At 36.6% G+C, this 16065-nt stretch overlaps 1 protein-coding gene across 4 annotated transcripts in view; it reads right to left on the bottom strand.

Annotated features, from left to right (window-relative positions):
• Positions 1-16065, bottom strand: part of plcb1l (phospholipase C beta 1-like) — a 157001-nt gene that overhangs the window by 72978 nt on the left and 67958 nt on the right. For all 4 annotated transcript variants that reach the window (XM_063002252.1, XM_063002253.1, XM_063002254.1 and 1 more), the window contains exons 4-6: positions 6211-6351; positions 5653-5732; positions 304-357 (exon numbers count right to left, since the gene is read on the bottom strand). In XM_063002252.1, the coding sequence (XP_062858322.1) occupies positions 304-357; positions 5653-5732; positions 6211-6351 (275 nt within the window). The remainder of the gene's footprint in view (positions 1-303; positions 358-5652; positions 5733-6210; positions 6352-16065) is intronic.

Raw genomic sequence — 16065 nt, 5'->3', positions numbered from 1 at the left:
CCGACCGGTGGCAACACCGGGCCTCGAACCCGGGAGTTCAGAAACTCGGTGCTGGTGCGTCAGCGGAATATCCCACTGCGCCACCTTTCTAATACTAAATACTAAAACTTTTACCTGAGTGCTGTGAGCATCTGTGAATATATAATAAATGCTTTAGTCTAGTCCACAAATGGATGACATTTACACATTTGTAATTCTGGCTTATACATGTACCAGTATGATAGATTTGATTCATTATAAACATGCAGAGAAGCATCTGCAGGAGATCAGAGGAAAGTGTTGTGTAGTTGTTGTGTTACTCACTTTTTTACAGGAATACTTCCCTCTTGAGTGAGCTGCAGCACCAGTCTACTATACCTGTAAAAATTAATGAATTTCTTTTACAATGCAAATACAGTGCTGTGAAAGTTTTTTATTTTAAATGTTTTAGAGCTTCCAACTAATTTTATTACAGTAGTGTTCAAAAAAATAGCAGTGGTTTTAAAAAAGTGAATAAAGCACAAAATCATTATAATAACTTTTATTTCCATAAATGCAAATGCACTGAAAATACTCCACTTTCAATTCTAATTCAAAACATCAACAAAATTTAGCCAGTTTGTGTTCATCCTTTACAGAAAGTTAAGAAAAATTAATATTAGGCTGTTCAAAAAAATAGCAGTGCCAGCATTTTTCTTTAAAAACTCAAAAAATTTATCTATAAACTGAAAAAAATGTTTGAGGTTTCACTTTACTTTAATATTTAACTAATAATAACTAATATTTAGTGGCATAACAATTGTTTCCGAGATCTGTGTTGCATGGAGTCGACCAACTTCTGGCACCTCTGACCAGGTATTCCAGTCCAGGATGATTACACTACATTCCACAGTTCTTCTGCAATTTTTGGGTTTTGCCTCAAAAAAACGTGTTTCAGATATCAGAACACAAGTTCTCAATGGGATTGAAGTCAGGGGATTGGGCTGGTTACTCAATTACCTCAATCTTGTTTGTCTGTAACCAAGATGTTTTGGGTCATTTTCATGTTGAAACACCCATTTTAAGGACATTTCTTCTTTGACATAGGGCAACATGATCTCCTCAAGTATTCTGATATATTTAATCTGATCCATGATCCCTCGTATGCGATAAATAGACGTAACACCATGGTATGAAAAACATCCCCATATCATCATTTTGTACCACCATGCTTTACTGTCATCACAGTGTACTGTGGCTTGAATTCAGTGATCGGGGGTCGTCTGACATACTGTCTATGGCCACTAGACCCAAAAAGAACAATTTTGCTTTTACCAGTCCACAAAATGTGGAGCCATTTCTCTTTGGACCAGTCAATGTGTTCCTTGGCAGATTTGAACCCATTCAGGACACGTCTTTTTCTTAACAACGGGACTTTGCAAGGAGTTCTTGCTGGTAAATTGGCTTCACTTAATCATCTTCTGTACTCACTGATAACTTCAGATGTTCCTTGATCTTTCTGGAGGTGATCATTGGCTGAGTATTTGCCATTTTGGCTATTCTTCGATCCTTTCGAACAGTAGTTCCACGCTTCCTTCTGCGTCTTTCAGGTTTTGGTTGTCACTTCAAGGCATTTGAGATCATTTTAGCTGAGCAGCCTAGAATTTGCTGCACTTCTCTGTATGTTTTTTCCTCTACAACCAACTTTTTAATAAAAGTACGCTGTTCATCAAAACAATGTCTGGAACAACCCATTTTACCCAGTATTTCAGAAGGAAATGTGCTATGACCAACCTGTGCAACATTTGCCCCCCTCCTACCTTAAATAAGGACCAAAACTGACACCCGTTCTTCTGCAGAATGAATGACTTCACCAATCGAACTCCTCACTGCTATTATTTTGAACAACCCACTTTCAATCAATGCTTCGATTACTCAGAATGAGCGGCATGCATGTCCTAATTGTTGGGTTTGTTTTGTTGTCATTACTCTACTACACTTTCAAGTAAATATTTTGCTATGTAGAAATATCACTTCTACTAAAAACAGTGATTTATCAGGTTAATGGTGTTGGACTGCAATTTTTTTGAACACCACTGTATAAGATAAAAACAACATAAAAACAAAAAATGCAGCTTAAATAATTACCGCACTTACTGCTGTGCACATTGACCTTAACTGAGGCAAGTGAGGCCTGCTGTTCTTAAAATGTTAATCTGGGTTCTTTTGTGACCTTCTGGATAAATCGATGATGCATTCTTGGTGAAATGTTGGTCAGACACTCTTTTAAAGGTTCACTATTGTCCAAAAGTTTTCTACATCTGTGAATAATGGCTCTCACTGTGGTTTGCTGGAGTCCCAAAGCCTTTCCAGACTGGTAGACTTTGTTTCTCATCTGCATTTTAATCTTTTTAAAATGTGACATAACGCGCTGCTTTTTAAGACCTTCTAGCCTGCTTCATATTTCAAGACACAGTTCTATTATTTTGATGTTTAGATTCAACAGGTGAATTTGGTTTACCCTTTGATTTAGTAGATATGAGAGTAAATATTTTTTCACACAGGACCTGGTAGGACTGAACAACATTTTCCTTTAAAAAAGCATGGTGTTTATTTGGGTTATCTTTGTCTAATAGCATAAGTATTTTAATGATCTGAAACATGTGTGACATACAAGTGTGACAAGTATGCAAATACAAAAGAAACTGAGAAGGGGCAAATACTTTTCCACAGCACTGTATAATAAGCCCCGTCAGTGAGACAAAATCATAAACTGTAGAATCATTTATAAGTTTACTGCTACAAACATCACTGACAGTTGGCATATTTACATGCATGAAAATGGGCTGACATCATTTCCTTTAAATAAACAATAGTCTGTCAAAATGTGTGTGTGTGTGTGTGTGTGTGGTGCATGTCTGTCCCCACGTGTTTCTAATTATAGCCTGTGTGTGTGTGTGCATGTGTGTGTGAGCATGTGTGTGTGTGTGCATATGTGTGTGGTGTTATTTACATTTTATGCATTCATCCCAGGATGCTCTGCACTGGCATGGCATAAGGATGTGCTAAAAATAGCCTGAGTGCAACCTGAGCTATGGTTAAGCACTCAGTGATGAGTAGCTTTTTGCAAATTATTAATGCCTGTTATGCAGTTGCTTTTGTTTTCTTTAACATCTGCTCAGGGAAAAGTTACACTGGTATGAATGAGCTGTAGCTAAAATTACTGATCTTACAGGTCCTTTCTTGTAGCTCTGCTGATGAATCTGGTTCTTAGTATTTGGATATTTAAACTTCTGCTGAGGTTCCCAAAACAATGAACTGCTAAACAAATGATTACATGATTCTGCTGGGGTCAGTGCGGATTTTTCTTATGAGAACTTATAAGTATAGTTTAGTATGGATAAGTATAGTATAATATAGTTCTAGTTAGTATAGAAAAGTATAGTATAGTTTAGTATAGGATAATATTGTTTAACATAGCATAAAAAGGTTTACTATAGAAAAGTATAGTATAGTTTTAGTATAGTGTAGCATAGGATAATATAGTTTTAGTATAGTGTAGTATACTTTTAGTATATAAAAGTATAGTATAGTTTTTATATAGCACAGTATAGTTTTAGTACAGCATAGAAAAGTGTAGTTTTAGTATAGTATAGTACAGTTTTGGTAAAGTATAAAAAAATATATAGTATAGTTTTAGTATAGTAGAGAACAGTGTAGTTTTAGTATAGTATAGTACAGTTTTGGTAAAGTATAGCAATGTATAGTATAGTATAGTACAGTGTAGTTTAGTATAGTTTTAGTATAGTGTAGTATAGTATAGTTTTAGTATAGTATAGTATAGTTTTGGTAAAGTATAGAAATAGTTAGTATAGTTTTAGTATAGTGTAGCATAGGATAATATAGTTGTAGTATAGTGTAGTATACTTTTAGTATATAAAAGTATAGTATAGTTTTAATATAGCATAGTATAGTTTTAGTACAGCACAGAAGTAGTTGTGTAGTTTTAGTATAGTATAGTACAGTTTTGGTAAAGTATAAAAAATTATAGTATAGTTTTAGTATAGTATAGAACAGTGTAGTTTTAGTATAGCACAGTACAGTTTTGGTAAAGTATAGTAATGTATAGTATAGTTTTAGTATAGTATAGTACAGTGTAGTTTAGTATAGTTTTAGTATAGTATAGTATAGTATAGAACAGTTTTGGTAAAGTATAGAAATAGATAGTATAGTTTTAGTATAGTGTAGCATAGGATAATATAGTTGTAGTATAGTGTAGTATACTTTTAGTATATAAAAGTATAGTATAGTTTTAATATAGCATAGTATAGTTTTAGTACAGCACAGAAGTAGTTGTGTAGTTTTAGTATAGTATAGTACAGTTTTGGTAAAGTATAAAAAATTATAGTATAGTTTTAGTATAGTATAGAACAGTGTAGTTTTAGTATAGCACAGTACAGTTTTGGTAAAGTATAGAAGTGTATAGTATAGTTTTAGTATAGTATAGTACAGTGTAGTTTAGTATAGTTTTAGTATAGTATAGTATAGTATAGTATAGAACAGTTTTGGTAAAGTATAGAAATGTATAGTATAGTATTTGTGAAATATTTGTTTAAGAGTGGGCGGGTACAAAGTACAACGTATAACTCCAGAAGACCAGGTTTAAAGAAAAGGTAGCAGTGAAACAAGAAGTGTTTCAAATCACACTCTACCACTAAACATGATGTCCAACATGGGCACCAATAACAGTAAAGTTACACACAATGCAGCACTTAGGATTCGGTTTGGGACACAGCCAGGAATCAACTGTGCTCTATAAACAATGTACGCTTATCCTAACAATCTGATTTGTGCACACATCTTTACAGGGTGTCCACATAAGTAAACAATAGCAGTTTTCTTCATTTTATTGGTATTTTATTTATCTTATTGAGGCCAAAACAAACCAAATTCAGAAAAAAATTCTTATCTCTTTTTCCACAGTTCTTAGGAGTTGCTTTTAATTGGGGCATGGTTCACTGGAAGTTTGTGGTGTATAGAGCAGGGCGTCTCTGTAACTCGTACATCCATTAGTGTTATTCATTGTAACACCTAATATGGAGATGTCATTAGCCCAGAGATTCTGGACTGTAAATAAACAATTGATGTGTTTAATGCATCTATAAAAATAGAATATATAAAAATAGAAAGTGCAACTATTTGCATGATACTAGTTAAGAAAGAAGGTGTGTATGTGTTTAAGTGTGGAATGTATCTATTATTATTGTTGCTGTACTATACACTATATGAATAAACACTGTGTGAATGAAGTAATGCTTTATCTTTTGTTAAAAGCTACCTGACAAATGCTTCTTAAATTGTCCACTAGTAGAATATTAAGTCCTACTTCTAAATATTTAGTTCTCTGGGCTGTGCATTATGCTGTTCTGTTCCACACTGAAGTTGTATATCATTTTTATTATTATACTGGAGTCATTATAGTTCTACAGGGAGTTGTGAAAAGAATCTAAAGTAAAGGATAAATGTTATGCACAAAGAAAATCTTTAGATCCAGTAAGAATGCACGTATCTCATGCACTACATGCCTCCCAAGTGCCCTTATTCTGAACAGGTAGTCTCAGAAGGACTGTAATGCATGCAGTTATAAAAATGCTACAAGAAACATTAGAACTTGTAATAGCAGAGGGTACTCACACTTTTTCTAAACAGGTCTGCCGGGACATATTTTGGGCCAGGAGGTTGGAGGCCATGCTGAAGAGCTCATCTGCCCACCTCTGTATGTCAGACATAGAGCTTATTAAACACTAAAACTACATTTAGTATATTTTATTGCCATTAAGAGTGTTGACTATTCAACATGTAACAACAAACGTAAAAATACACATACAGCAACTTAGATTAACTTTGTTTGTTTGTTAATTAGGATTTTAACGTCATGTTTTACACTTTGGTTACATTCATGACAGGAACGGTAGTTACTCATTACACAAGGTTCATCAGTTCACAAGGTTATATCGAATACAGTCATGGACAATTTTGTATTTCCAATTCACCTCACTTGCATGTCTTTGGACTGTGGGAGGAAACCGGAGAACCCGGAGTTCCCACGCGGACATGGGGAGAACATGCAAACTCCACACAGAAAGGACCCGGACCGCCCCACCCAGGACTTTCTTGCTGTGAGGCGACGGTGCTACCCACATGGCCTACACATGCAGGTGAACTGTATTTGACAGAAGGAGCTATAACTACCTTTGCCACATCATCTTCTATGGCCATAAAGTTCATGTAGGTGATGTTGACCATGTCTGGACCCGTCACCACTGTCAGCATTCGGTTCTCAATTTTACCAACCACACTGGCCAGACCCAGTTGCTCTCGTATTTTTGCATCCTGTAAAAACACAACACAACAGAAAATTAATTAATGTTAAACAGGCTTTTTAAACCCTTTCGTCAATTGTAATTGGTCCATCGCATTTGATTGACATCCACATCTTCCAATTGTAAACACTTTTGATGAGTAGTAGATGATTTTTTAAAATGCTAAAAGTTTAAGTAGATCAGTGTGTTTTAATTTCTGAATGGCCTTATTTACATTAAGTGTTATTTACATTAAGTGTTATTTACATTAAGCAACAGTATCGGATCGAATTACACGTTTTTTTCTTCCGATATCCAATCCAGTGATTTGGGCTTATATCGGACCGATACCAATACAGAATATCGGATCGGTGCCAGCCCTAGTCTTTGACATGTTCTTAGTTTCATAATAGAAGTACTCCTCAGCTTCCAGTCTTGATGTTTAAGTGGACTGTTTGCTATTCTGCTTTTCTTTTAGTCATTCTATGGGTCTCCTGAACACCTTTAAGTTTATAGAATTTAACAGTTAGTAGGTGAGTGCTACCGCTTATTAATGAGGATGACTTTAGACTGTTCTCAGTCATACAGGCTCAGAAAGTACAGAGCTCCATAGTGATTCCAGCAGTGTTTTGTTGCTATGCAGAGAGACCTTTTGCTCTGGGCTACATTTGCATAATAGAAAAATTTTAGCATACCACTGTTTAATCATGGCTGATAGACAACTGGCTACAGACAGTGCAAGATACAGGATTTTGGCATTAATTGCTTCTACAACGTAATCTTATCATCTTCATGGAAGATGTTAAACTAATCCTACACAAACAGTTGTACTTTCATGTTTCTATGAAAGACAGTGATTAATCAGGGCCCAGGCTGGGAAGGTAAGGTCAAGCGTCAGTTGATGGACCGCCACTTTGACATTTATCTACAAAATGTTTTAAGCAAAGCAGAACCTAACAGACATGTTTTTTTTCCTCTGCCATACTTTAAAGTTAGGATTTGGTTTTGGTATTTGTGTGTTGTATTTTTCTGTGACATAGTGTTATACATTGCTGATAAAAATATAACATTGTAACCGCAACCACTGTAACACATCTTGATGCATTTTGGCAAGCCTGTTTTTTGAGTGCAGATGTGTTTCTGTTGTGTTTAAGATATTTCTACAGGCCTTTTGATGTTACTTTTTACCACTTTCTGCATTATAAATTTACTCTTGCTGTGATGTGACAGGAAATGTTTTCAATTTATTGATATTTATTTATGTATATATACATAAGAGATATTATCTTATATGTCAGGTCAGAAAACTTATGTTGACCAAGAAGATCTGGATATCAATCAACATTCCAATTCATTCCATAGGTGGTTTACTGGGGGTGAGGTCAGAACTCAGCGCTGCTGGAATTCTTTCACACCACATCTGTCAAACTATGTATTTATGGACCTCGCTTGAGCAGAGAGGCACAGTCATTCTGAAACAAGAAAGAGTCTTCCTCAAATTGTTGCCACAAAGTTGAAGGCATATAATGTATTTAATATAAAATTAAACCCTTTTTGGAAGTGGGTAAGGCTAAAACACCTACACTTAATAATTATAAGAAGTGTCCACATACTTTTGGACAAATAGTGTATAAATGGCACAAGTATGCTGTGTTATAGCTTTAGTCCAAATGAATATTTAATTATGACTTGTATAAAAATCTGATCACTTTTTGTAAATAATTTATAAGAAATCTAGATTCTGCAAATGTTAAAACCTTAAACAATGAAGCCAATCAAAGGAAAATAAAATCCATAAAACAAGTTACTATAAAAGATGTGTGCCATCCATCCTTGCTTGAAATACAATGGGTCATTTGTTAGAAAACAAATAAAGGTGTGGCCCCCATTAAAAATTTTACAGAATTATAGAAACCCACTAAGTGCAAAACCCACAAACATCACCACAGTAGTCTATCACTAATGGCTAACAATTTAGCACAGTGCCACTTACTTAAAACCTCAAACCATTAAAGGGAATTTTATTCATTAGCATTAGTATTTTACACAATTCTCTGAAATCTGAATTTTATAAACATACAAACATTTTCCTGCAACCCTAAACAATAAAGTCAAATCTACAGATTTACAGGGCAATCAAACGCATAAAACAAGAGACTGTAAAATATAAAGTGCCAGCCATCCTTGCTAGAAATATGATGGGTAATTTGTTAGAAAACAAGTAAAGGAGTGCCCCCCCATTAACAATGTTACTTATTATTTTGCAGAATGGTAGAAACCCACAAACATCACCACAGTAGTCTATAACTAATGGCTGAGGAGGAAACAAGTTAGCACAGTGCCACTTGCTTAAATTAAAGGGAATTTTTATTCATTAGCATTAGTATTTTACACAGTTCTCTCATTCACAAGTAACAAACATACAAACATTTTCCTGCAAATGTTTAAGTTTAAAACCTTAAACAATAAAGTAAATCTACAGATTTACAGGGCAATCAAATCCATAAAACAAGAGACTATAAAAGATGAGTGCCATCCTTGCTTGAACTATGATGGGTAATTTGTTAGAAAACAAGTAAAGTAGTGCCCCCCCCCCCCCCCATTAATGATGTTTTACAGAATAATAGAAACCCACCAAGTGCAAAACCAATAAACATCACCACAGTAGTCTATCACTAATGGCTGAGGAGGAAACAGTTCAGCGCAGAGCCACTTGCTTAAAACCTCAAACCGTTAAAGGGAATTTTTATTCATTAGCATTAGTATGTTACACAATTCTCTTATTCACAAGTAATTAATAAGAAATCTGGATTCTACAAACATTTTCCTGCAACCCTAAACAATAAAGTCAAATCTACAGATTTACAGGGCAATCAAACCCATAAAACAAAAGACTATAAAATATAAAGTGCCATCCATCCTTGCTAGAAATATGATGGGTAATTTGTTAGAAAGTAAAGGAGTGCCCCCCATTAACAATGTTACTTATTGTTTTACAGAATGGTAGAAACCCACAAACATCACCACAGTAGTCTATCACTAATGGCTGAGGAGGAAACCTCCTTGCTTAAAACCTCAAACCATTAAAGGGAATTTTTATTCATTAGCATTAGTATTTCTCACAGTTCTCTCATTCACAAGTAATTTATAAGAAATCTGGATTCTACAAACATACAAACATTTTCCTGCAACCCTAAAAAATAAAGTCAAATCTACAGATTTACAGGGCAATCAAACCCATAAAACAAGAGACTATAAAATGTGAGTGCCATGCCATCCACCCTTGCTTGAACTATGATGGGTAATTTGTTAGAAAACAAGTAAAGGAGTGCCCCCCCATTAACAATGTTACTTATTATTTTACAGAATGGTAGAAACCCACCAAGTTAAAAATCCACAAACATCACCACAGTAGTCTATCACTAATGGCTGAGGAGGAAACAAGTTAGTGCAGTGCCACTTGCTTAAAACCTCAAACCATTAAAGGGAATTTTTATTCATTAGCATTAGTATTTCACACAGTCCTCTCCTATTGATTTATGTCTGACCACAGGGCGTGAAAGGAAATATATAACCCCACCTGAGGTGGTTGCATGATAGCTCGTGTCAATGAGAGAATCACAGCAGTGCTTATCGAGTGAGATGTGACCACTGTCCTCTCTCACTCAGGGCTCTCTGTACTGAGATGTAAGAGGCATTACGAGAGAGAAAAACATTTTATGTTACATTATACATTATATTTTAAACTACGTATGTCCTAGAGACTCACAGGAATGATATTTAATTAGTGTACTGGTGCATTGCATTTAAGCCCCGACAGCAGCAGCTCTGTTAGACTGTTAGGTTTCCAGGGGCTCACTGTCAGTCTAAAGAATTATCAGTGTGTCCTCCAGACTTGCAAAGATAAAATGTATTAGTTTAACACAAGAACTATTACTCTTCTTCATGTTGGCAGTTTGTTCTGATTTAGTGGAAAAAAGTACTGATGAAAGCACAAGTTATTATACAATGATATTATCTGTATAAATCCAACATACTTTTGTACCATGGGCATTGAAATGCTAGTTTCCAATTGGCTGAGAACAAAAAATCTGTATAAAAATCACTGGATGACAAAATATGGTGGAACAAAACTAAGGTTTGGTTTTTTTGTCTCTCAGTTTTTTTAGCCGCTATATAAGGAAATTCAATGGTTTTCTTGCAAAGACTTATCTTTACAGTATAGTCCACAGCTTTACTGTTGCCTGATTTAATTAGCCAGTTTTGACCCGAGTTTTAGATTATTATTCTGCTGGAACACACAAATACAAATTTTAATTATTTTATTTTTCACCTTTTACAATACACCACTTACAGTAGCAGGATCACAGTCCCAGAGAATAATACTACCACAACCAGGCTTGACAGTAAGTTCAAAGCTGTTGTGAGTAAATGCCTTTTCTTTTCTCCCAAACCAAACCTTTGGTCATTTCAACCAAACACCTCAATCTTTCTCATATTTTCCACAAACCCATGCAAAGGGGTTACATTAAAGCTTCTTCAGACAAGTTGTATTGTGCTTGAGCAGGAGCTTTTTTCTTACTTGACAGTCTTTAAGTCATTGAAACAATGTTCCAGCAGCTTCTCATGTTTTTTGTGCTTTTTGGCTTACATTTGACTATCCAGAAAACTTTACTCTGAACATACAATGCAGTTCAACTTTTCTTCCCAATCTTGGCAATAGTAATGCATTTTTTGTATGTTGCCCAATTATACAAAAGATCTCGAGACTTGAAGCTTCTGATTCATGGCTCCACATGACACAGGACTTGACATATCTATGGGACATGAACAATATATGATCCACTGTCTGTATGCATCTGTTTTTTACATTTTGCTATTTGTTTGATAGATTATTGGATTTTTTCCCCCCTTTTTCTCCCCCTTTAGCGCATCCAATTGTTCAATTTGCATCGTGCTTCCTCTCTGTCTATGCCGAACCCTGCCCTGACCGAGGAGCTCGAAGCTAACCCATATCCCCTCCAAAACATGAGCAGCAGCCGGATGCATTTTTGCCACCCGCACATCGATGAGTTTTGGCGCCACCTAGCTTTGCATGCGGAGAGACACACCCTAAGGGCACTCTTCCTCATCCCTGTGCAGGCGCCTCTAATCAGCCAGCAGAGGTCGTAATCGCATTCTGACAGAGAGAGACCCACATCCGGTTCTTTGTCCCACCCCCCAACTGAGCAACCGGCCAATCGTTGCTCATACAGCCACTCAGCCTCGAACCGGGGAGAGATTATTGGATTTTAACTTTGGAATTCTGATAACACTGATAATCAGGCGCCCAGGTGGCGCTGATATTGATATTTCGCTGAAGCACCAGCACCGAGTTTCTGAACTCCCGGGTTCGAGGCTCGGTGTTGCCACCGGTCGGCTGGGTGCCATCTGGCGGGCGGTGCCTGCAGCAGATACTAATTGGCCACCATATCTGCAGGGTGGGGACCAGACTATATGTGGGTGGGTGGGTCTTCATACGCTGTGTAAGGGAGAAAAAATGGGGAGAAAAATGCACTTATATATATATATATATATATAATTTAAAAAAAACACTGATAATCAAAAATTACTATATATTTACTATATATTTTACTATAAATTTTTGTCTCCAGTGTCAACAGTAGTGACATTAGCCAATCTCTGGCATTAATAAGCTAATGTGGAGAAAGCACATGTTAGCCCTTACTCTCCCAGATTTGTAAATGTCATGCTACAAGAAAAATTGTGGAACTGGCAATGACTAAAATCAAAAAAATTATCAGTGTTATTATCAGTGTAAAAATTATCCTACATTTAAGAGAGTGAATCAGTTTATTAACAGGTAAGTGCACCTAATAATTACTAATTGTTTATTTAATCTAACTTTTTATTTTATTTTTATTTACTTTTAGACTACATGGAAACATACCTTTTGTAATACCCACATATTTTTCAAGGGAAAGCACATGTATTTTATCTTCAATTTATTATAGGTAAGCAATGAACTGTTGTATCTATATGACTGCAGATAAAAAAAATACATACCGTTTGGTAACGACCCCAGAGGCAAAGGCTTATTTGAGTATGTGTAAGTCAATACAATAAAAGCTAATATAAAGCCATGCCTTGCCTTACATGGTTGCGAACATAAACCAAAAAGCTTTAAATCAACATTAATAATTGACCTATTACAATAGGTCCGATTCAGAGCTCTTTTATGACCATGAGCGTGTTGGACATCCTGTCCCATTTACATTTACATTTTCGGCATTTAGCAGACATTTTTATCCAGAGCAACTTACAGTAGTATACAGTTTAAGCAACTGAGGGTTAAGGACCTTGCTTAAGGGTCCAACAGAGGCAACCTGGCAGTGGTGGGGTTTGAACCAGCGAATCTCTGCTTACTAGTCCAGTACCTTAACCACTAGGCTACAACTGCCCAAAACCAACAGCATTACTGCAGAGTAAAACTGTGTAAATAGTAATGAATATTAATTTAATTAAAAAATCTATTAAAAAGTTAGAAGAAAAGGACATTCATATTCTGTAGACTGCTCTCATTCACAAGGGTAAGAAGAGAATAGCGTTCGGTCTAAAGGTAATTTGTCTTTGCTGAATGTCTTTTGACAATTTGCTGTGCTCTTTATGCATTAATCAGCAGCGCGGCAGCATGGCAGCATGGCGATAAGCGTGGGCAGCAGCTATCGGAGGAACAGAGCACACGGGCCGGCTCCTGCAGCACTGCGTAAAAGGTCAAATCTTTATTGGAAAGATGTCAGCTATTGCTATACTGACCACGGAGCTGGTGTAGAGGCGATGATGGTTTAACGATCACTCATTCACATCCTTCATTTAGAGCATTTAATTAAAGCGGGGACGGAGGCAGGATGCCTGAGAAAGATCACTGCCCACACATGATTACTTCTGATCACTAGAGACCATGTGTGTGTTTTGACTGAACAAACAAACAAACCTTTACAGTTTGGGTTTTACAATAATGCTAATTATTACACAAAACTTAAAAAAATACTGTAGTTTTAGTTTCTGAGTTAATAACAGTGTGAATTATGTACATTGCATTTGACTTAGCATATGAATGAATAATCTATTCTAATAATCTATAATCTATTCATTATTCATTATATTCATTATATACTATATATACTAGACTAGATCTATTCATTATATCCAATTTTTGGTAGGTTGCAAGAACTCCTAACTGTATGTGTAAGGTTCACTTAAAAAACCTGACAAAAGTAGCAGTCTTGTGACCTGAACTCTTCATGGTAAGTGGTCAGATGCTAACAAGGCAAACCATTTCCCTTGCAATACATGCTAGTGGTAAAATGTCATGAAAATGCTTTTGACAGGAGGAAATGGCAACCTGGTCAGGGCTGATGAATAAAAGTTGGTGTCTTGATGTCTTTACCAGACAGCTTAAACTGGGAGGAAAGTTTGTCTTTCAGCAGGGCACTGGTACAAGTTACTGGACTAGTATTTGGAAGGTCACTTATTTAATCCCCACTACTGCGAGGCTGCCACTGTTCTCCACATGATCAAGGCTTTCAACCCCCAGTCAGTGAAGTGAATTGTTATGATGTCAACATTTTAGTTTTTCAAGTACATGTAAATTTCTTTTTTTTTTTTTTTTACTATTTATTTAACTTTACTAATAATAAGTGCCTGAAAAACTACAATTAAACTCACACTGGAAAAAAAACATAAAAAACATATTATATATATTATAATAATATATAATTAATAATATATATTATAATATATTAGCAGTAATATATTTTAAGTTTATAAACACATAAAATAAACAAAATATATACAAATTATATATATATACAGTGTATCACAAAAGTGAGTACACCCCTCACATTTCTGCAAATATTTCATTATATGTTTTCATGGGACAACACTATAGACATGAAACTTGGATATAACTTAGAGTAGTCAGTGTACAACTTGTATAGCAGTGTAGATTTACTGTCTTCTGAAAATAACTCAACACACAGCCATTAATGTCTAAATAGCTGGCAACATAAGTGAGTACACCCCACAGTGAACATGTCCAAATTGTGCCCAAATGTGTCGTTGTCCCTCCCTGGTGTCATGTGTCAAGGTCCCAGGTGTAAATGGGGAGCAGGGCTGTTAAATTTGGTGTTTTGGGTACAATTCTCTCATACTGGCCACTGGATATTCAACATGGCACCTCATGGCAAAGAACTCTCTGAGGATGTGAGAAATAGAATTGTTGCTCTCCACAAAGATGGCCTGGGCTATAAGAAGATTGCTAACACCCTGAAACTGAGCTACAGCATGGTGGCCAAGGTCATACAGCAGTTTTCCAGGACAGGTTCCACTCGGATCAGGCTTCGCCAGGGTCGACCAAAGAAGTTGAGTCCACGTGTTCGGCGTCATATCCAGAGGTTGGCTTTAAAAAATAGACACATGAGTGCTGCCAGCATTGCTGCAGAGGTTGAAGACGTGGGAGGTCAGCCTGTCAGTGCTCAGACCATACGCCGCACACTGCATCAACTCGGTCTGCATGGTCGTCATCCCAGAGGGAAGCTGACGCACAAGAAAGCCCACAAACAGTTTGCTGAAGACAAGCAGTCCAAGAACATGGATTACTGGAATGCCCTGTGGTCTGACGAGACCAAGATAAACTTGTTTGGCTCAGATGGTGTCCAGCATGTGTGGCGGCGCCCTGGTGAGAAGTACCAAGACAATTTGCCTACAGTCAAGCATGGTGGTGGTAGCATCATGGTCTTGGGCTGCATGAGTGTTGCTGGCACTGGGGAGCTGCAGTTCATTGAGGGAAACATGAATTCCAACATGTACTGTGACATTCTGAAACAGAGCATGATCTCCTCCCTTCGAAAACTGGGCCTCATGGCAGTTTTCCAACAGGATAACGACCCCAAACACAACCTCCAAGATGACAACTGCCTTGCTGAGGAAGCTGAAGGTAAAGGTGATGGACTAAACCCAATTGAGCACCTGTGTGGCATCCTCAAGTGGAAGGTGGAGGAGTTCAAGGTGTCTAACATCCACCAGCTCCGTGATGTCATCATGGAGGAGTGGAAGAGGATTCCAGTAGCAACCTGTGCAGCTCTGGTGAATTCCATGCCCAGGAGGGTTAAGGCAGTGCTGGATAATAATGGTGGTCACACAAAATATTGACACTTTGGGCACAATTTGGACATGTTCACTGTGGGGTGTACTCACTTATGTTGCCAGCCATTTAGACATTAATGGCTGTGTGTTGAGTTATTTTCAGAAGACAGTAAATCTACACTGCTATACAAGTTGTACACTGACTACTCTAAGTTATATCCAAGTTTTATTTCTATAGTGTTGTCCCATGAAAAGATATAATAAAATATTTGCAGAAATGTGAGGGGTGTACTCACTTTTGTGATACACTGTATATATATATATATATATATATATATATATATATATATATATATATATATATACAGGGGTTGGACAAAATAACTGAAACACCTGTCATTTTAGTGTGGGAGGTTTCATGGCTAAATTGGACCAGTCTGGTGGCCAATCTTCAGTAATTGCACATTGCACCAGTAAGAGCAGAGTGTGAAGGTTCAATTAGCAGGGTAAGAGCACAGTTTTGCTCAAAATATTGCAATGCACACAACATTATGGGTGACATACCAGAGTTCAAAAGAGGACAAATTGTTGGTGCACG

This window comes from Trichomycterus rosablanca, chromosome 9 (genome assembly GCF_030014385.1).
Source record: "Trichomycterus rosablanca isolate fTriRos1 chromosome 9, fTriRos1.hap1, whole genome shotgun sequence".
NCBI lineage: Eukaryota > Metazoa > Chordata > Actinopteri > Siluriformes > Trichomycteridae > Trichomycterus > Trichomycterus rosablanca.
The sequence above is the reverse complement of the archived record's forward strand: the minus strand, read 5'-3'. Positions and strand labels throughout refer to the sequence as shown.